Source organism: Bombina bombina, chromosome 1 (genome assembly GCF_027579735.1).
Source record: "Bombina bombina isolate aBomBom1 chromosome 1, aBomBom1.pri, whole genome shotgun sequence".
Taxonomy (NCBI): Eukaryota; Metazoa; Chordata; class Amphibia; order Anura; family Bombinatoridae; genus Bombina; species Bombina bombina.
In genome coordinates this window covers 452,724,856-452,740,519 of record NC_069499.1, presented here as the reverse complement: position 1 = coordinate 452,740,519, position 15,664 = coordinate 452,724,856, and the positions used below count along the sequence as shown (strand labels likewise).

The 15,664-nt window shown below is 36.4% G+C and overlaps 1 protein-coding gene across 2 annotated transcripts in view; it reads right to left on the bottom strand.

The window, feature by feature from the left end:
* ITGA6 (integrin subunit alpha 6) overlaps positions 1-15,664 on the bottom strand; it is a 115,848-nt gene that overhangs the window by 37,932 nt on the left and 62,252 nt on the right. For both annotated transcript variants that reach the window (XM_053698442.1, XM_053698441.1), the window contains exons 7-14: positions 9,229-9,425; positions 8,336-8,427; positions 8,083-8,210; positions 7,900-7,989; positions 4,799-4,860; positions 2,972-3,132; positions 794-940; positions 13-128 (exon numbers count right to left, since the gene is read on the bottom strand). In XM_053698442.1, coding sequence (XP_053554417.1) covers positions 13-128; positions 794-940; positions 2,972-3,132; positions 4,799-4,860; positions 7,900-7,989; positions 8,083-8,210; positions 8,336-8,427; positions 9,229-9,425 — 993 coding nt within the window. The remainder of the gene's footprint in view (positions 1-12; positions 129-793; positions 941-2,971; positions 3,133-4,798; positions 4,861-7,899; positions 7,990-8,082; positions 8,211-8,335; positions 8,428-9,228; positions 9,426-15,664) is intronic.

Here is a 15,664-nt window from a genome sequence, read left to right as displayed (position 1 = left end):
GATTAAATTTACATGTTTAGATTTGTAAATGGTTTCTGGCTTTCTTCCCTCGAACAATATTTGTATTCCATTTTCATGTTGCTGTTACATACATTGTCTTCACCACATCCTTCTTTCAAAAACTGAACCTAAAAGAGGAAATATATAGAAGAAAGCAACTATTAATGATAGTTACAGAAAAATGAAAATCATATCAGAATATCTGTGGATTAATCTAACTGTAAAATTCACAAGATGGAAAAAAAAAAGGTCAAAGTTCATGTACTACAAACTTAGGCTGCTATTTAGATATTCCTGAAACCCGTTTCTAAGATGTTTGACAAAAAAGGATCTTAATTTACATTTCAAATAAAGATTTTGGACCTGTATAAACCCCAGAAAATATAACACTAAAAAAATGTGATGCAAAAGAGACACCCAAGAAAAATATGATGCAAAAGAGACACCCAAAAAAAATGTGATGCAAAAGAGACACCCAAGAAAAATGTGTCATAGACTAGAAAAGGAAGTGAAGAAATAAAAGCCAAAAATCAGGAAGGATGTTTTGGTGTTATTTTACTTTTTTGCAAAATTCTTTTTTTAGCAACAAGACACAAAAAGGTAGCATGTGTTTTGGTTAAAAAGTGAAATGAGAAAGAGTATGAAGCTGATAGGATGGGATCAGACTATTATTTTTATAGATAATCATTATGTATATCTTTTATTTGTAAGTGTATGAGTAGAATTTTTTTTACAAACAAATATAAAGAAACCGTCAAGAGACGAGAGAGTTGCAAGAATTATGGGTACTTACATTAGCTGTAACAGTCTTTGGCTCATTTGAATTGAGAACTGGGGCAAGGTTTGGAAGTATACTGCTTTGTCTCTTAGACCGACTGCTTTCTGTGATTGCAACACTAACAGATACAGGTATCTGACGTAGTTTATCCTTTATGGTTTCCTAAAAATATATATCATATATAATTACTCACATAGTTGGAAGCTCTACACTAGATAACATATCAAAGGATATTTTGAAGTAACGTAACAGAAAAAGCATTGTGCGAACCAGTGCTTATTACAGACCCTATATACCCCTTTCACAGGCACTTTAAAGGGACAGTATACGTCAATTTTACATAACTGCATGTAATAAACAGTCATATAAAGAATAAAATGCACTGATACTGATCTAAAAAAAAACCCACAATATAAAACGTTTAAAAACTTACTTAGAAGCTCCCAGTTTAGCACTGTTGAAAATGTTAGGCTGGGACACCCACTGAAATGGGCATGAAAGCAAAAAGAGCAACCCCCCTCCCCTGCATATGAAAAGACCCTTTACACAAACATGAGCAAGCTGGAGTAGGTAGACAACTATCTGCTTCTAAAACTTTGGGGCTTGGTTAGGAGTCTGAAAATCAGCACAATGTTATTCAAAATAAATAAAACTATACATTTAAAAAACAAACAAAAAAAAACTGTATATGCTATATAAATGGATCATCTACAAATCATTTATGCAAAGAAAAATGTCCCTTTAAAGGGACAATATACACCATTTTTTATATAACTACATGTAATAGACGCTACTACAAAAAATAAGATGCACAGATACTGATAAAAAAATCCAGTATAAAACCGTTTAAAAACTTACTTAGAAGCTTCCAGTTTAGCTCTGTTTAAAAGTTTACTGGAACACCCACTGCAATTGGGAAATATCAGACACTCCCCCTCCCCATGCAAATAAAAAGACCCTTTACACAAACAGAAGCAAGTCGGTATTCTCCTAAAACTTTGGGGCTTGGTTAGGAGTCCGAAAATCAGAGCAATGTTATTTAAAAATAAGCAAAACTATCCATTTAAAAAAAACAACAAAAAAAATAAACTTTATGGGCTATATAAAAAGATAATCTACAAAACATTTATGCAAAGAAAAAACAAGTGTATAATGTCCCTCTAAAGATTTGTCTTACTTTTGTCTTATTAAAAAGTAACAACAATGTACAATCATGAGCAAAACAATGTGTTATCGATCAAAAATGACAGTTTTTGTGATTTGAACTTTTCCAGAAAAATAAGTTACATTTGTCTTATAAGATTTCAGTACCTTGTAATTCCACCATCTAATAGGTAAGTAAAATCTCACAGGAGAGACTAACCAGAGCTAGTAACCAGTGCTATATAATTATAAAACTCACAATTATTGATGGAATAAAAAATATACATGTTGCTGGTCTAATTATCTAGAGGCTACTTCTCTTATAACAAAAAATGTAACTGCTATGCCGATATAAGGAGGCTATGCATTAAGCAAGACAACCTATTCAAACTGCAGCAAATATGAGTCGGAGAGTAAAATGGATTTAGGAAGTAGAGTGCAGTAGGGTTTTTATCATCCCAGTATTCCATTTTAACATACTTTGCAATATTAGATGTTACAAAAAAGGCAATGTTGCTTTTATAAAACTTCAAGATCAGCAGTGTTATATGTCCCCAATCAATGCTAATATTGTATCATCTGCTGATAATAATTTAACTATTATGCATGTATTTGAGAGACAGGTAAAAGTGTGCACAAAACATGCACACCAATCAATAGGACTCTAGATCCAGAAGTTAACACAAGGTGCCAATCTTCAAGTTTAAAAAAAAGCCAAACCTACTCTCTCTTTTACAACACGCATAATGTAAAGGTTTTTAAAATCAAAATACAAAACACAGCTTGGGATGTGGTTCACTAGAATATCCCTTTATTGGCTCTAGTCTGGTGCCCCTTTGTTTTACAGTTCTTACTATTCCTAGATCAAGTAAATGTGAAACATGAAGCTGCAGTGATACTTGAGAAGATGTGAGATAAGTGTTCAACATCTAGTAAAGGAAACTGCATTATTTATGCTCAGTTAAAATTATTTTTATTATTATTTTTCCTGCAGATTAATAGTAAAAGCTTACAATACCCTCCTTTCAAAATAAAAAATGATTGGCTTACCAGAACTTGCAATGTAGTTTTAACACATTGTTTTTGGTTCTGTCCTCTGAGGTCAACGGTTCTGGTCAACTGGGTTTCGGATGGTAAACCCTGAAAAATAACTCTTGGCAGCAAATTTGAGGCTTTTCTTTCACTTTCTACTTCAAATGTGTAGGTAAGAGCTGAAGAATATATTGAGGTTGCAATTAACCATTTTATAATAAACTTCCACAAAATATTTTTATTGTTACACACTGAGGAATTAATCATGGGCCTCTGTAGAATTTATCCAACTATAAATATTATATTATTATTATTATTATATCATTGTGGACAACAAATACAATATATGCTTATTGATTTATATTTCATTTTTTAATCCTATAATAATGATTTAACAAGATAAGTGTCTGGTATTTTTACAGGAAATGTCATATGAGACTGCTTCTTAAAGGGACATTCCAAACAAAACTGGAATCCACATGGATGCATTTCAGTTTTAAATAGAAGCATTTTTGTAATACACATGTATCAGCAAAAACGCTTCAAATAAAAGCTATAGCTGTTAAAACGTTAACACGAAAACAGTAATAATTAGAAGCATTTTTGCCAAAACATGTTTATTGCAAATATGTTTCTATTTAAAGATGTAATTGATCTATATGCATTTATATTTTGACCAGAATGCCCCTTTAAATATGAGGTCTCAGTTTTGTATTCATTTATGTTTTATATGTAGAAGTTGTCGTGCTTCCTTGACCAACCCATTTTATATCTCAAATATTCACAATTTGTGAAGCAATCATATGGTATCTAAACCATTACTCAATTAAAAGAGGACTCACTTTTGCAATATAGGTCTATTGCAGATTTAATACCGTCCCCGTTAAATTACTTTAATGTACCTGGTATAAAATGGTTTAGGAAATTGAAGGTTTTTTAGCCTTATTTAACTAAGAGTGCTTGTTTGTGTTTGGATTGTTTTTATGTTTGCTGAGAGAAACTATTTCACAGGCCTCTGACATTTATTACTCTAAGGGGCCTATTTAACAAAGGTCTGTCGGGTCTGATCCGACAGTGCAGGTCAGGTCCGACAGACCTCACTGAATGCGGAGCGCAATACGCTCTCCGTATTCAGCAATGCACCAGCAGCTTTTGTGAACTGCTGGTGCAACGCCGCCCCCTGCAGATTCGCGGCCAATCGTCTGCCAGGGGGTGTCAATCAAACCAATCATACTCAATAGGGTTGAATTGCAGCAATGTCTGTCCGCCTGCTCAAAGCAGGTGGACAGGTTATGGAGCAGCGATCTTTAGACCACTGCTTCATAACTGGTGTTTCTGGAGAGCCTGCAGGCTCGCCAGAAACACGGGCCCTCAAGCTCCATCCAGAGCTTGATAAATGGGCCCCTAAACCTGGTATCTAATAGTTTAGAAAACTATTCACACTATCAGACTACAGACATGTACCCACGGTTGTGGCATTTGAAACCCAAGGATGCCCTTTTACTGAATAAAACAATGTAGATCCTGTACAATGTGGACATGCATTTATTTTATTACTTTTACTACTGCTTGTATCCATTTCTATGCAGTGCAAGTATTTCTCACTGTGTTGTATATACAGAAAGAAGAAATCTATTATAGTTTGTCAGAGAGGGAAATGCATATAACGCCTAACAGCTATAATTTATGTGCTCAACTTGTGTAATACTGTTTTCATTTTAGATCTCCCATGAATAATGACCACTGTACACTAATATTGGTTATGCATATAAGAGTATGAGTTGCCCAGATGGTTTACAATGAAAAGATATTTGTGTACAAAGCTACAAGCAAAACAGCACTCACGTATCACAGGATTGTAGTCTTTAGGAACAGCAGTGTATTCAAAACAGGCTTCAACATCCAAACTAAAACAAAGAAAACTCATAAACATTCCTACTCCAGAAAGAGAGTAAAGATAAAACAGGAATTATACATAAAATGTTATATCACAGCTACTTAGGAAAACATCCACATTAATAATGTCACAAACAGGGATCAAAAATCTTAAACAGCCAAATCAAAATAGTGTCACACGATACGGAGCTTGAAGGGCCGTGTTTCTGGCGAGTCTTCAGACTCGCCAGAAACACAACTTATGAAGCAGCGGATTTAAAAACCGCTGCTCCATAACCCTGTCCGCCTGCTCTGAGCAGACGGACAGGAATCGCCGTAAATCAACACGATCGAATACGATAGGGTTGATTGACACCTCCCTGCTGGCGGCCGATTAGCCGCGAGTCAGCAGGGGGCGGCGTTGCACCAGCAGCTCTTGTGAGCTGCTGGTGCAATGTTAAATGCGGAGAGCGTATTGCTCTCCGTATTTAGTGAGGTCTTGCGGACCTGATCCGCAGTGTCGGATCAGGTCCGCAAGACCTTTGATAAATTGGGGCCATGGAGTTTACATGGAATTATACCCTCTGTCTTTGGATCTCATATGGTTTCCAAATGTTAGTGGAATTGACGGCCTTCTTTACAAAGCATTAGCAATTATATAAAAATATATACATACTTTACAATCGTTTATGTTGTTTTTGAGTATCAAAATTGTCTAAATCCATAAAAAACAATGTTATCAAAATATAGTTTAATCCAAGTGAATTATTAAAAAAAAGCTGCTTCAAAATATATAGTTCATATTGCTGCAATGTAATGTGGTCCCAGAACTAAAGGGGCAGTAATTATAGCACCTTGTAATTATAGCATTTTTCTACAGTCTTCCAATACATTTGAACATTATTAGAAAAAATTAACACCATGTTTGATTGAATTGCTTTTCAATAGTCAAACTGCAGTCACCACTTTCCTTATTTGGAGGAGCCAATTTGAACTTGAGTCTGGAGATGACAGTGCTTGCCACTGTCATTATGTTTACAATATATTCATAGTTTGGCATGAGCATAAATGATAATATAACAAACTACAAATTAGGTACAGGTATGTGGCAAAGTTAGGATTGAGAAGTCTGCCATGTGTACTTTCAATTTCCAACAATAGTTTTCAGACTTAAAGGGACAGTCAAGTCCAAAAAATACTTTCATGATTTAAATAGGGCATGTTATATTAAACAACGTTCCAATTTTACTTTTATCACCAATTTTGCTTTGTTCTCTTGGTATTCTTAGTTGAAAGCTAAAACTAGGAGGTTCATATGCTAATTTCTTAGACCTTGAGGACTGCCTCTAATCTGAATGCAGTTTGACCACTAGAGGGCATTAGTTAATGTGTTTCATATAGATAACATTGAGCTCATGCACGTCAAGTGACCTTGGAGTGAGCACTGATTGGCTAAAAGGCATGTCTGTCAAAAGAACTGAAATAAAGGGGCAGTCAGCAGAAGCTTAGATACAAGGTAATTACAGAGGTAAAACGTGTATTATTATAACTGTGTTGGTTATGCAAAACTGAGAAATGGGTAATAAAGGGATTATCTTTCTTTTTAAACAACTAAAATTCTGGTGTTGACTGTCCCTTTAAATTACAGGAAAAGCAGGCAAAATAAATAATGAAAGTATATTGCAAATTTCTATAGATGTCCAAAGACAAAATAGGGCGCTTCATGTGTATATCAATTTATCAAAAACTGTTAAAAGCAATAGACACAGGGTACTGACACTGAGTTGCTGCACCCAAACGTGCTTGCAGAGGCAGTCTGGAGACTCACTGAACTCCGGCTGCTGGTCCCACACAGCAGTGTCGTTGGTGTTTCACAGATCGGCACTTTCAAATAAGGTTTAGTTAAAAAGCTGCAGTGTAGGGGTGTTCACATGCTACGATTGTAACCGCTTATTTTGTTGTGCACTTTTTTTAACTAAACCTTATTTGCAAGTGCTGATCTGTGAAACACTGACATTGCTGTGTGGGACCAGCTGTCGGAGAACTGTGAGTCCATTTTGGGTCGAATTAGAAGCCCTAATTACCATCTAGTGGACATTATATGGATTTTGTTATATAAGTCACATTTGTCATGTATACATCTTTTACGATCTCTGATGAAGCGCATGTGCCCATGCGCGAAACGCGTAAGTAGGAGCTTACCAAGTGTCTGATGAAAAGCCTGCTCCTAAATAAAACTTCATTTCATCCACTCTAAGACTCAGCGTTCCTTTTTCCTCATTCGTATACATCTTTAATACCTATTATCTTAAGTGACCATGTGTGCTAGAATATTAGCTCCCCCTAGGGGTTCTTAGGAACCTAGATGTTAATATATTGCAAAGTTGTTTTAATATATATAATTAAGCAATCTCAAAGTAATTATTGTCCTATTAAAGTGATAGCGTACTGTAAAATTGTCTTTATTTTAATGTGTTCCCAATGAGTATAAAATATATGATGAATGGCTTTTTAGGTTTATTTTTGTATTTGAAATAGCTGGTTTTGTTCTTTGAAATCACAACTCATCAAAATGGGTTGCTCGCAGGGAAATCAAATTATCTATGTCATTTTAGTGATATTTGCATTTTATTGCTTTTCTCTTCTACCACCTACTGGGAGTGTAATTTCTTCTGCTGGCTATCTTTACATAAAGAAACTTATAGAAACTTTCAAAATAGGTAGGGATACCACAGGAAAAAGCAACTATTTAAAATGCTGAAATAGGAGCTATTTGTAAATATTTTAATACACTCCAGCAGGTAAAATGGATAATTAGAAACAAATTAAAGTGGAGAAACATTTAGGGCAAACTGTCCCTTTAAGTATACTGTATACAAATATAATATCATAATATTGAAATAAAAAACATGTAAACCAGCCTACAACTGCTGGTGCTCAAATTTGCAAAATATAAAAAAAAAGTAGATAATCAAAACCTACATATAAGTGTTTTGCCACTGCCTTGAATAGCAATTCTACTCTTTTCATGTACAGAAATGTTATTATATGGAATACAATAAATTACTTACCAGATTCCAGCAGCACAATTCTTCTTGGTAAAATCTATTTTGTCTGGTGTAACTTTAATGGTCTTTTTAATGTTAATAATAGGCCGTGATCTTAAAAAAAAAAAAAGTATACAGAAGTAAGCAACATTTCAAAATGATCTGTTATGGACTATATTCCAGTAGCCACACAACATTTATTTTTACCTGAATATCTTTATTGAATCTGATAAGGAGCCAACGGCAATATCTGGATAGGAATTTCTATCTAGATCCATGTTTCCAGCTATTGAGTAGCCAAAAAATTTAGTATTTGTGCTCTTTCCATCAATAATCTTGAGGAAGAATAAAATAAAATGTGATTAAAAGTATTTGATAACATTAAACAAACTGTAAAACAGCGGTGTCAATAGTAATGTGGTCTAGTTGTATGAATACATATAAAATGCTCATTACTTACCTGGGCTGGTTCCTTAATTATTCCATTTCTGGACCCATGATATACATAAACCTTGCCAAAACCATCATCATATGGTGCACCAACAGCAATATCTAAGCACAAATACATATGCATGGTGTTATTTGTTGCATAATTACAGAAAATAAGTATGAAAACAACAAAGACAGACCCAAATAAACATACTATATATATTTTTCATTCTGTAACTACTAACTCCACCTTTCTCTGTTACTCGTACACAGTCATAATAATATTTTTGCAACATTCAACTACTTTACTTCTGTGGCTGTGGACTGCAAGTTTTCCTCTCCTAGTTCCATCTTATCTTATTTCCTCATCCTCTTTTTGCTTTCATTTTCAGCACCATACCATATCTCCTCTAACTTCCTACAGCCTACCACAGAAGTATTTTAGCCTTATCTTTTACTTTCCTGCTTTAACTCCTAATGTCTTGCTTCCCTATGCAAAGGTTAAATGACAATTATACAGTTGGTCAACTGCTACCAAGTGCTAAAAACTTTGGGGCTTTATCAATGTCTGTCCGACATGATACGCTGTAGCGCATCATGTCCGACAGACATCACTGAATGCCGACAGCATACACTGTCTGCATTTGTGCAATGTCTTCCCCTGCAGATTTGAAGCCGCTAGCAGGGGGTGTCAATCAGCCTGATCGTAGCTTGATAATTCGGCCCCTTTGTCTTTAGAATATATTTTATCACCAAAAAATTAGCAATTTACTTTAGAGAAAAGTCTATAATATGTATTTTTAAATACATCTGTCCAGACTTCTAGAAAGTATGTGTACTGCCTAAATCCCTCTTCACTACGTCTTGCAGTTATTTTGCCCATAACTGTAGTTTTGGAGCTTTTTTGATAAGTATTTTTCTTACCAGAAAACCCATCCTGATTGAGGTCTCCAATGTTCTTTACAGAAATACCAAACATTGAATCCTTGGTTCCTACGATGCGTGTTGGTTTGACATCTTCCCACTTTCCCATCTCATTAATATATACATAAATAGCACCACCTATTTCTTTGTCATTCTTAACAAAATACTGAGGAGCTCCAACTACAATATCCTGCCACCTATGAAAAGAAAAAAAAAACATAATCACTATATAAAGTATTATGCTCCTACATATCCATAATACAGACATCCAAACCTGCGAAAACTCATTTCAGGTAGGTGGCTTCACCCTCTACTGCGCCGCAACCCCCCCCCTCCTAGTTATATATTGGACACCTTGAAACCCTAAATAAGATAGAGACATCATTAAAGTAGTCTACCACTAAAGGTACATTAAAAAAGTAGCTTTATTGCACAACCACATACAACAAACCTATTATCCAGTGATCGTACGCTTGTTAAATGCTTAAATATTTTAGAATACAAAGTTTAATTACATGCAGTAAATAAGGTAGTATTTGTGTTTTATTTTTTTAAAATCAGTGGGGGCTTTTTTGTTACTGATGCTTTGAGGGTTCTATAACGTCCCAGCAAACACTTTTCCGGATTTGGGACACATTGGATCATGGTACTTGGAGTTTCAGGGAGATTGCATTCTATTTGCTGGCATCAGGGAGCTGCTATTACAATCAGGGAGACTCCCTGAACTTCAGGAAGAGTTGGGATGTCTGATAATAAAATATAGGCCAATACATTCTAACGTTGCAGCTTTTTTATCTTTTACTTTGGGTGCTGAAATGTTTTTTTTTTTTTTTTAATCAGCTTTATTTATAACAAAAGAAAGAGTTTACAGCTTTTAGAGACGCAGCTCCATCAATATATGTACAAAATATAAAGAAAACATTATAACAACAAATGACTGGAAGTCTCTGCTTCATGGGTGCTGAACATTTTTAATTCTCAAATATAGACATTGCATTTCTATCACGTATATGAACAAGCACTATTTAAACATGTGAAAATATTTTTTAGATAAAAAGGTTTAAGTTAAACCTTACAACTAACAAAATAGATGTGTATGTGCCTATCCTTTTCCACTTTTTTATGGTCTTAAAAGATGCTTAGAGTGGTAAAATGGAAGGTTTCTTCCAAGTGTAAAGCATGATAAATCCAATATGCTGCCATTACTGTAGTACAGCCAAGGTTCCCATATTTACCAGCTGCCCATCATCCCACCAAACGTAAAATGAATCAGACCGTGAAGCATTCATATGTTTCACTAGGTATGTGAACAAGAGCTATATTTGCTGTATACTGTATGTGTATATACAGGACAGTGATTCCATGAAGTAAATACAGAGGGTTTCTAATAAGGTGTAAAAAAAAAGACCAGATTATACTTTGTCAGAAAACTTATAAAAAAAAGCCTGCCCAGTTATATAATATTATTTGGTGGATGAAACAAAGATCAACCTCGGAATGATAGGAAGAGAAGGAAGGAGCAGCGCATAATCCGAACCATAACGCATCATCTGTGAAACATGGTGGAGACAGTGTTATGGCATGGGCATATATGGCTGCCAATAGAACTGGGTCATTAGTGTGTATTGATGATGTGACTGCTGATTGAAACTGCAGGAAGAATTATGAAATGTATAGGGCTAGACTATCTGCTCAGATTCAGTCAAATACTGAAAAACTGATAGGACAATGCTTCCCAGTACAGATGAACAATGACCCAAAACATAGTGCCAAAATAATCAGAAGTTTTCAAGTCAAAGAAGCAGAATATTCTAGAATGGCCGAGTCAGTCACATGATCTCAACCCAATTGAACAAGCTTTTTCACTTGCTGAAGACAAAACTTAGACAGAAAGGTCCACAAACAAGCAGCAACATAAAGAGACAATCTACTCCAGAATTGTTATTATTTAAAAAGATAGATAATCTCTTTTTTACCCATTCCCCAGTTTTGCATAACCAACACGGTTATATAAATATACTTTTTATCTCTGTGATTACAATGTATCTAAGCATCTGCAGACTGGTCCCTTATCTCAGTTCTTTTGACATTTTAGCAAATCAGTGCTGACTCATAAATAAATCCACGGGAGTGAGCACAATGTTATCTATATGGCACACATGAACTAGTTTCTGTCTAGCTGTGCAAAACTATCAAAATGCACCAAGATAAGAGGTGGCCTTCAAGGGCACAGCCAAATTTATGAAAATTGTGTTACTGTCCAAATACTTAGGAACCTAATTGTATAATCCAAAAAATAGTAATTCAAATCTTTTAAAAAAGCAGTAAATATTACAAATGTTTTCTGTGTGTTGTAAAAATTATAGTATGCAGACACTTCATGGGAAAAGGAAAAAAAATGGTCCAGCCTCCAAAGTTGTGACCTTTATTACTTTATATCAGGGTCTACAGACCTTGGGCGCTGATATAAAGTAATAAAGGTCCCTTTTTATAATTTTGGAGGCTGGCACAATTTTTTCAACTTTTCTCTGTACTTCAAAGTGGCTGATCCAGACTTCCGTGTCTTGACTAATATTTTGTGTGCTATTTTCTACTATTGATCTTTATTGCAAATCTGTTTTGGCACACCTAAGTACACTATTGCTTCATTCCTGCGATGCTTTTATTTTTTTGGTCAGGAGGATGGGGTGCTATATCCAATCAGATGCCACAGGGCACATTACATATAATCTAAGCAGTGCACTCCCACATCTTCCTAATGTCAAGCAGAGTAGTGCTAGAGTGCATGTATGACACCACTGAGTTGTATGAATCACTACAGAATACCTGGTGGAGTGCAGTCTGCTCTATTTGTATTTGGCAGGTCGTATGTAATCTAATTACTGTACTGCCCACCATGAAAAAAAACAGAAAAAAAAAACAGTTTGGAGTGTCTTGTGAAAAATGTATAATGTCTACTATCCCTTTAAACCAAAGTGTTATACAATAATTTAGTTTAATCTATTTAAGACTGTTCTAATTCCACAAACAGGAATGAAAGGCTGACTCATAGGAAGGATATGAGACTCAGACCTAGAGGTTATACAGACTAGCAGATCTAAAACCCACTATCAAACAGCAGCCGGTCCTATCTACTCTGTACTTCCTGCCAGTTCCTTTTCTCCTCTTTACGTCAGTGTGAGACATATTTGCCCATGCATAAGCTGACTGCAGACTCTCTCAGGCACAATAATGTTAATCATTATTTATCCATAATAAAAATAGAAAGCAAATGTGGAGTTGTCACAAAAGGAAATCACTAATAAAAACAAAGGTTTTTTTTAAAGGGAAATCCCCTGATGGCTCATTCACTAAAATGCACTGAAAACAATCAAACTCCGACTATGGGTTGTATAAAATGCAAACCCATGGAAAGTTTTTAACCATGATGATTCATGCATTGATCTCTGCTAACCTTGCAGAGTGACATTAGCTGCACCTCACAGGCTTGGAAAGCTGAACAATATTGTTAGATGTTATCCTTGTTTAGGAAACATACTGAGTATTACTGCAGTCAGTGTTGTATGGGGGTAAGATACGGCACAACAAAATTCTCTTTGGTATTAAGCGCAAATTAACTAAAAGAGATGGCACCCTGAGTTTCTCACACCAGGATTACTGCCATTTACTTTAATAGTAACTGCACAAGGTTTTTCAGTCACTGGGCCTGAATCTCTGAAGTTCACCAGCAGAGTTTAATAATCCCAGTGACCTTTGCATGGGCAGACCTCACTCAATATTCTAAAAAGGTGGCTGAACTTGGGAGTCCTGACAAGTTGCTAGTTGTCTCCCACAGAAAGTACAGAGTGACAGTAGCAGGGATCATACAGTATTGATCACAATTTTTTTTTAATAAAATATAAATCAAATTATAGTGTTTACAACATTTGCTTCTATTTTCACATACCTGTCTATCAGCACATAGCATATTTTAGGACAAATTTCCCAGCTTACATTTGGTGACAAACAGCGAGACCCACAGGTGCAACATGCTTAGTGAATACCATGAAACCTATGAGAGAACTTAAGTCATACGAAGCCCAAACATTTTCTTTCATGATTCAGATAGAGAATACAATACAGCTACTGAGCCTATTTAGATATGTTTTATTTTAAACAAAGGATATAAAGAAAATTAAGTAAATTAGATAATAGGCGTAAATTGGAAAGTTGTTTAAAATTGCATGTTCTTTCTAAATCATGAAAGAAAAAATGTTGCTTTTATGTTCCTTTAAAAAACACTGAAGGAATGGATTATGTCCCTATTTAGTCCACTTGTCAAGGCTTTGAGAATCATTTCACATTCAAAGTTTCTTGAATTTTTGTATTTTCTGGTACATTTTTAATCTTGTCTTTTGAAATTAAATTTCAGATTAAATATGATGTTTAGTGTGCACATAAAATGTTTTTTTTCAGCATACTTTAAAGATTTGAAAACTGTAGTTTAAATTTACAATCTGCCACATACTTTTAATGTATATTATAAATACTTTAATTAGGATTTTTTCAAATGAAAAATAATCTGGCCCATAGTCCATTAAAAACTTATTTTACAACCAGAATCCGCTTTCAATTTTAGAAAAAACAGAATTTATGTTTACCTGATAAATTTCTTTCTCCAACGGTGTGTCCGGTCCACGGCGTCATCCTTACTTGTGGGATATTCTCTTCCCCAACAGGAAATGGCAAAGAGCCCAGCAAAGCTGGTCACATGATCCCTCCTAGGCTCCGCCTACCCCAGTCATTCGACCGACGTTAAGGAGGAATATTTGCATAGGAGAAACCATATGGTACCGTGGTGACTGTAGTTAAAGAAAATAAATTATCAGACCTGATTAAAAAACCAGGGCGGGCCGTGGACCGGACACACCGTTGGAGAAAGAAATTTATCAGGTAAACATAAATTCTGTTTTCTCCAACATAGGTGTGTCCGGTCCACGGCGTCATCCTTACTTGTGGGAACCAATACCAAAGCTTTAGGACACGGATGAAGGGAGGGAGCAAATCAGGTCACCTAAATGGAAGGCACCACGGCTTGCAAAACCTTTCTCCCAAAAATAGCCTCAGAAGAAGCAAAAGTATCAACGGAATGTAAGGGTTCAAACGGAACCCCCTGAAGAACTGAAAGAACTAAATTGAGACTCCAAGGAGGAGTCAAAGGTTTGTAAACAGGCTTGATTCTAACCAGAGCCTGAACAAAGGCTTGAACATCTGGCACAGCTGCCAGCTTTTTGTGAAGTAATACCGACAAGGCAGAAATCTGTCCCTTCAGGGAACTAGCAGATAATCCTTTTTCCAATCCTTCTTGAAGGAAGGATAGAATCCTAGGAATCTTAACCTTGTCCCAAGGGAATCCTTTAGATTCACACCAACAGATATATTTTTTCCAAATTTTGTGGTAAATCTTTCTAGTTACAGGCTTTCTGGCCTGAACAAGAGTATCGATAACAGAATCTGAGAATCCTCGCTTCGATAAAATCAAGCGTTCAATCTCCAAGCAGTCAGCTGGAGTGAAACCAGATTCGGATGTTCGAACGGACCCTGAATAAGAAGGTCTCGTCTCAAAGGTAGCTTCCAAGGTGGAGCCGATGACATATTCACCAGATCTGCATACCAAGTCCTGCGTGGCCACGCAGGAGCTATCAAGATCACCGACGCCCTCTCCTGATTGATCCTGGCTACCAGCCTGGGGATGAGAGGAAATGGCGGGAACACATAAGCTAGTTTGAAGGTCCAAGGTGCTACTAGTGCATCCACTAGAGCCGCCTTGGGATCCCTGGATCTGGCCCCGTAGCAAGGAACTTTGAAGTTCTGACGAGAGGCCATCAGATCCATGTCTGGAATGCCCCACAGGTGAGTGACTTGGGCAAAGATTTCCGGATGGAGTTCCCACTCCCCCGGATGCAATGTCTGACGACTCAGAAAATCCGCTTCCCAATTTTCCACTCCTGGGATGTGGATAGCAGACAGGTGGCAGGAGTGAGACTCCGCCCATAGAATGATTTTGGTCACTTCTTCCATCGCTAGGGAACTCCTTGTTCCCCCCTGATGGTTGATGTACGCAACAGTTGTCATGTTGTCTGATTGAAACCGTATGAACTTGGTCCTCGCTAGCCGAGGCCAGGCCTTGAGAGCATTGAATATCGCTCTCAGTTCCAGAATATTTATCGGTAGAAGAGATTCTTCCCGAGACCAAAGACCCTGAGCTTTCAGGGATCCCCAGACCGCGCCCCAGCCCATCAGACTGGCGTCGGTCGTGACAATGACCCACTCTGGTCTGCGGAACGTCATCCCTTGAGACAGATTGTCCAGGGACAGCCACCAACGGAGTGAGTCTCTGGTCCTCTGATTTACTTGTATCTTTGGAGACAAGTCTGTATAGTCCCCATTCCACTGA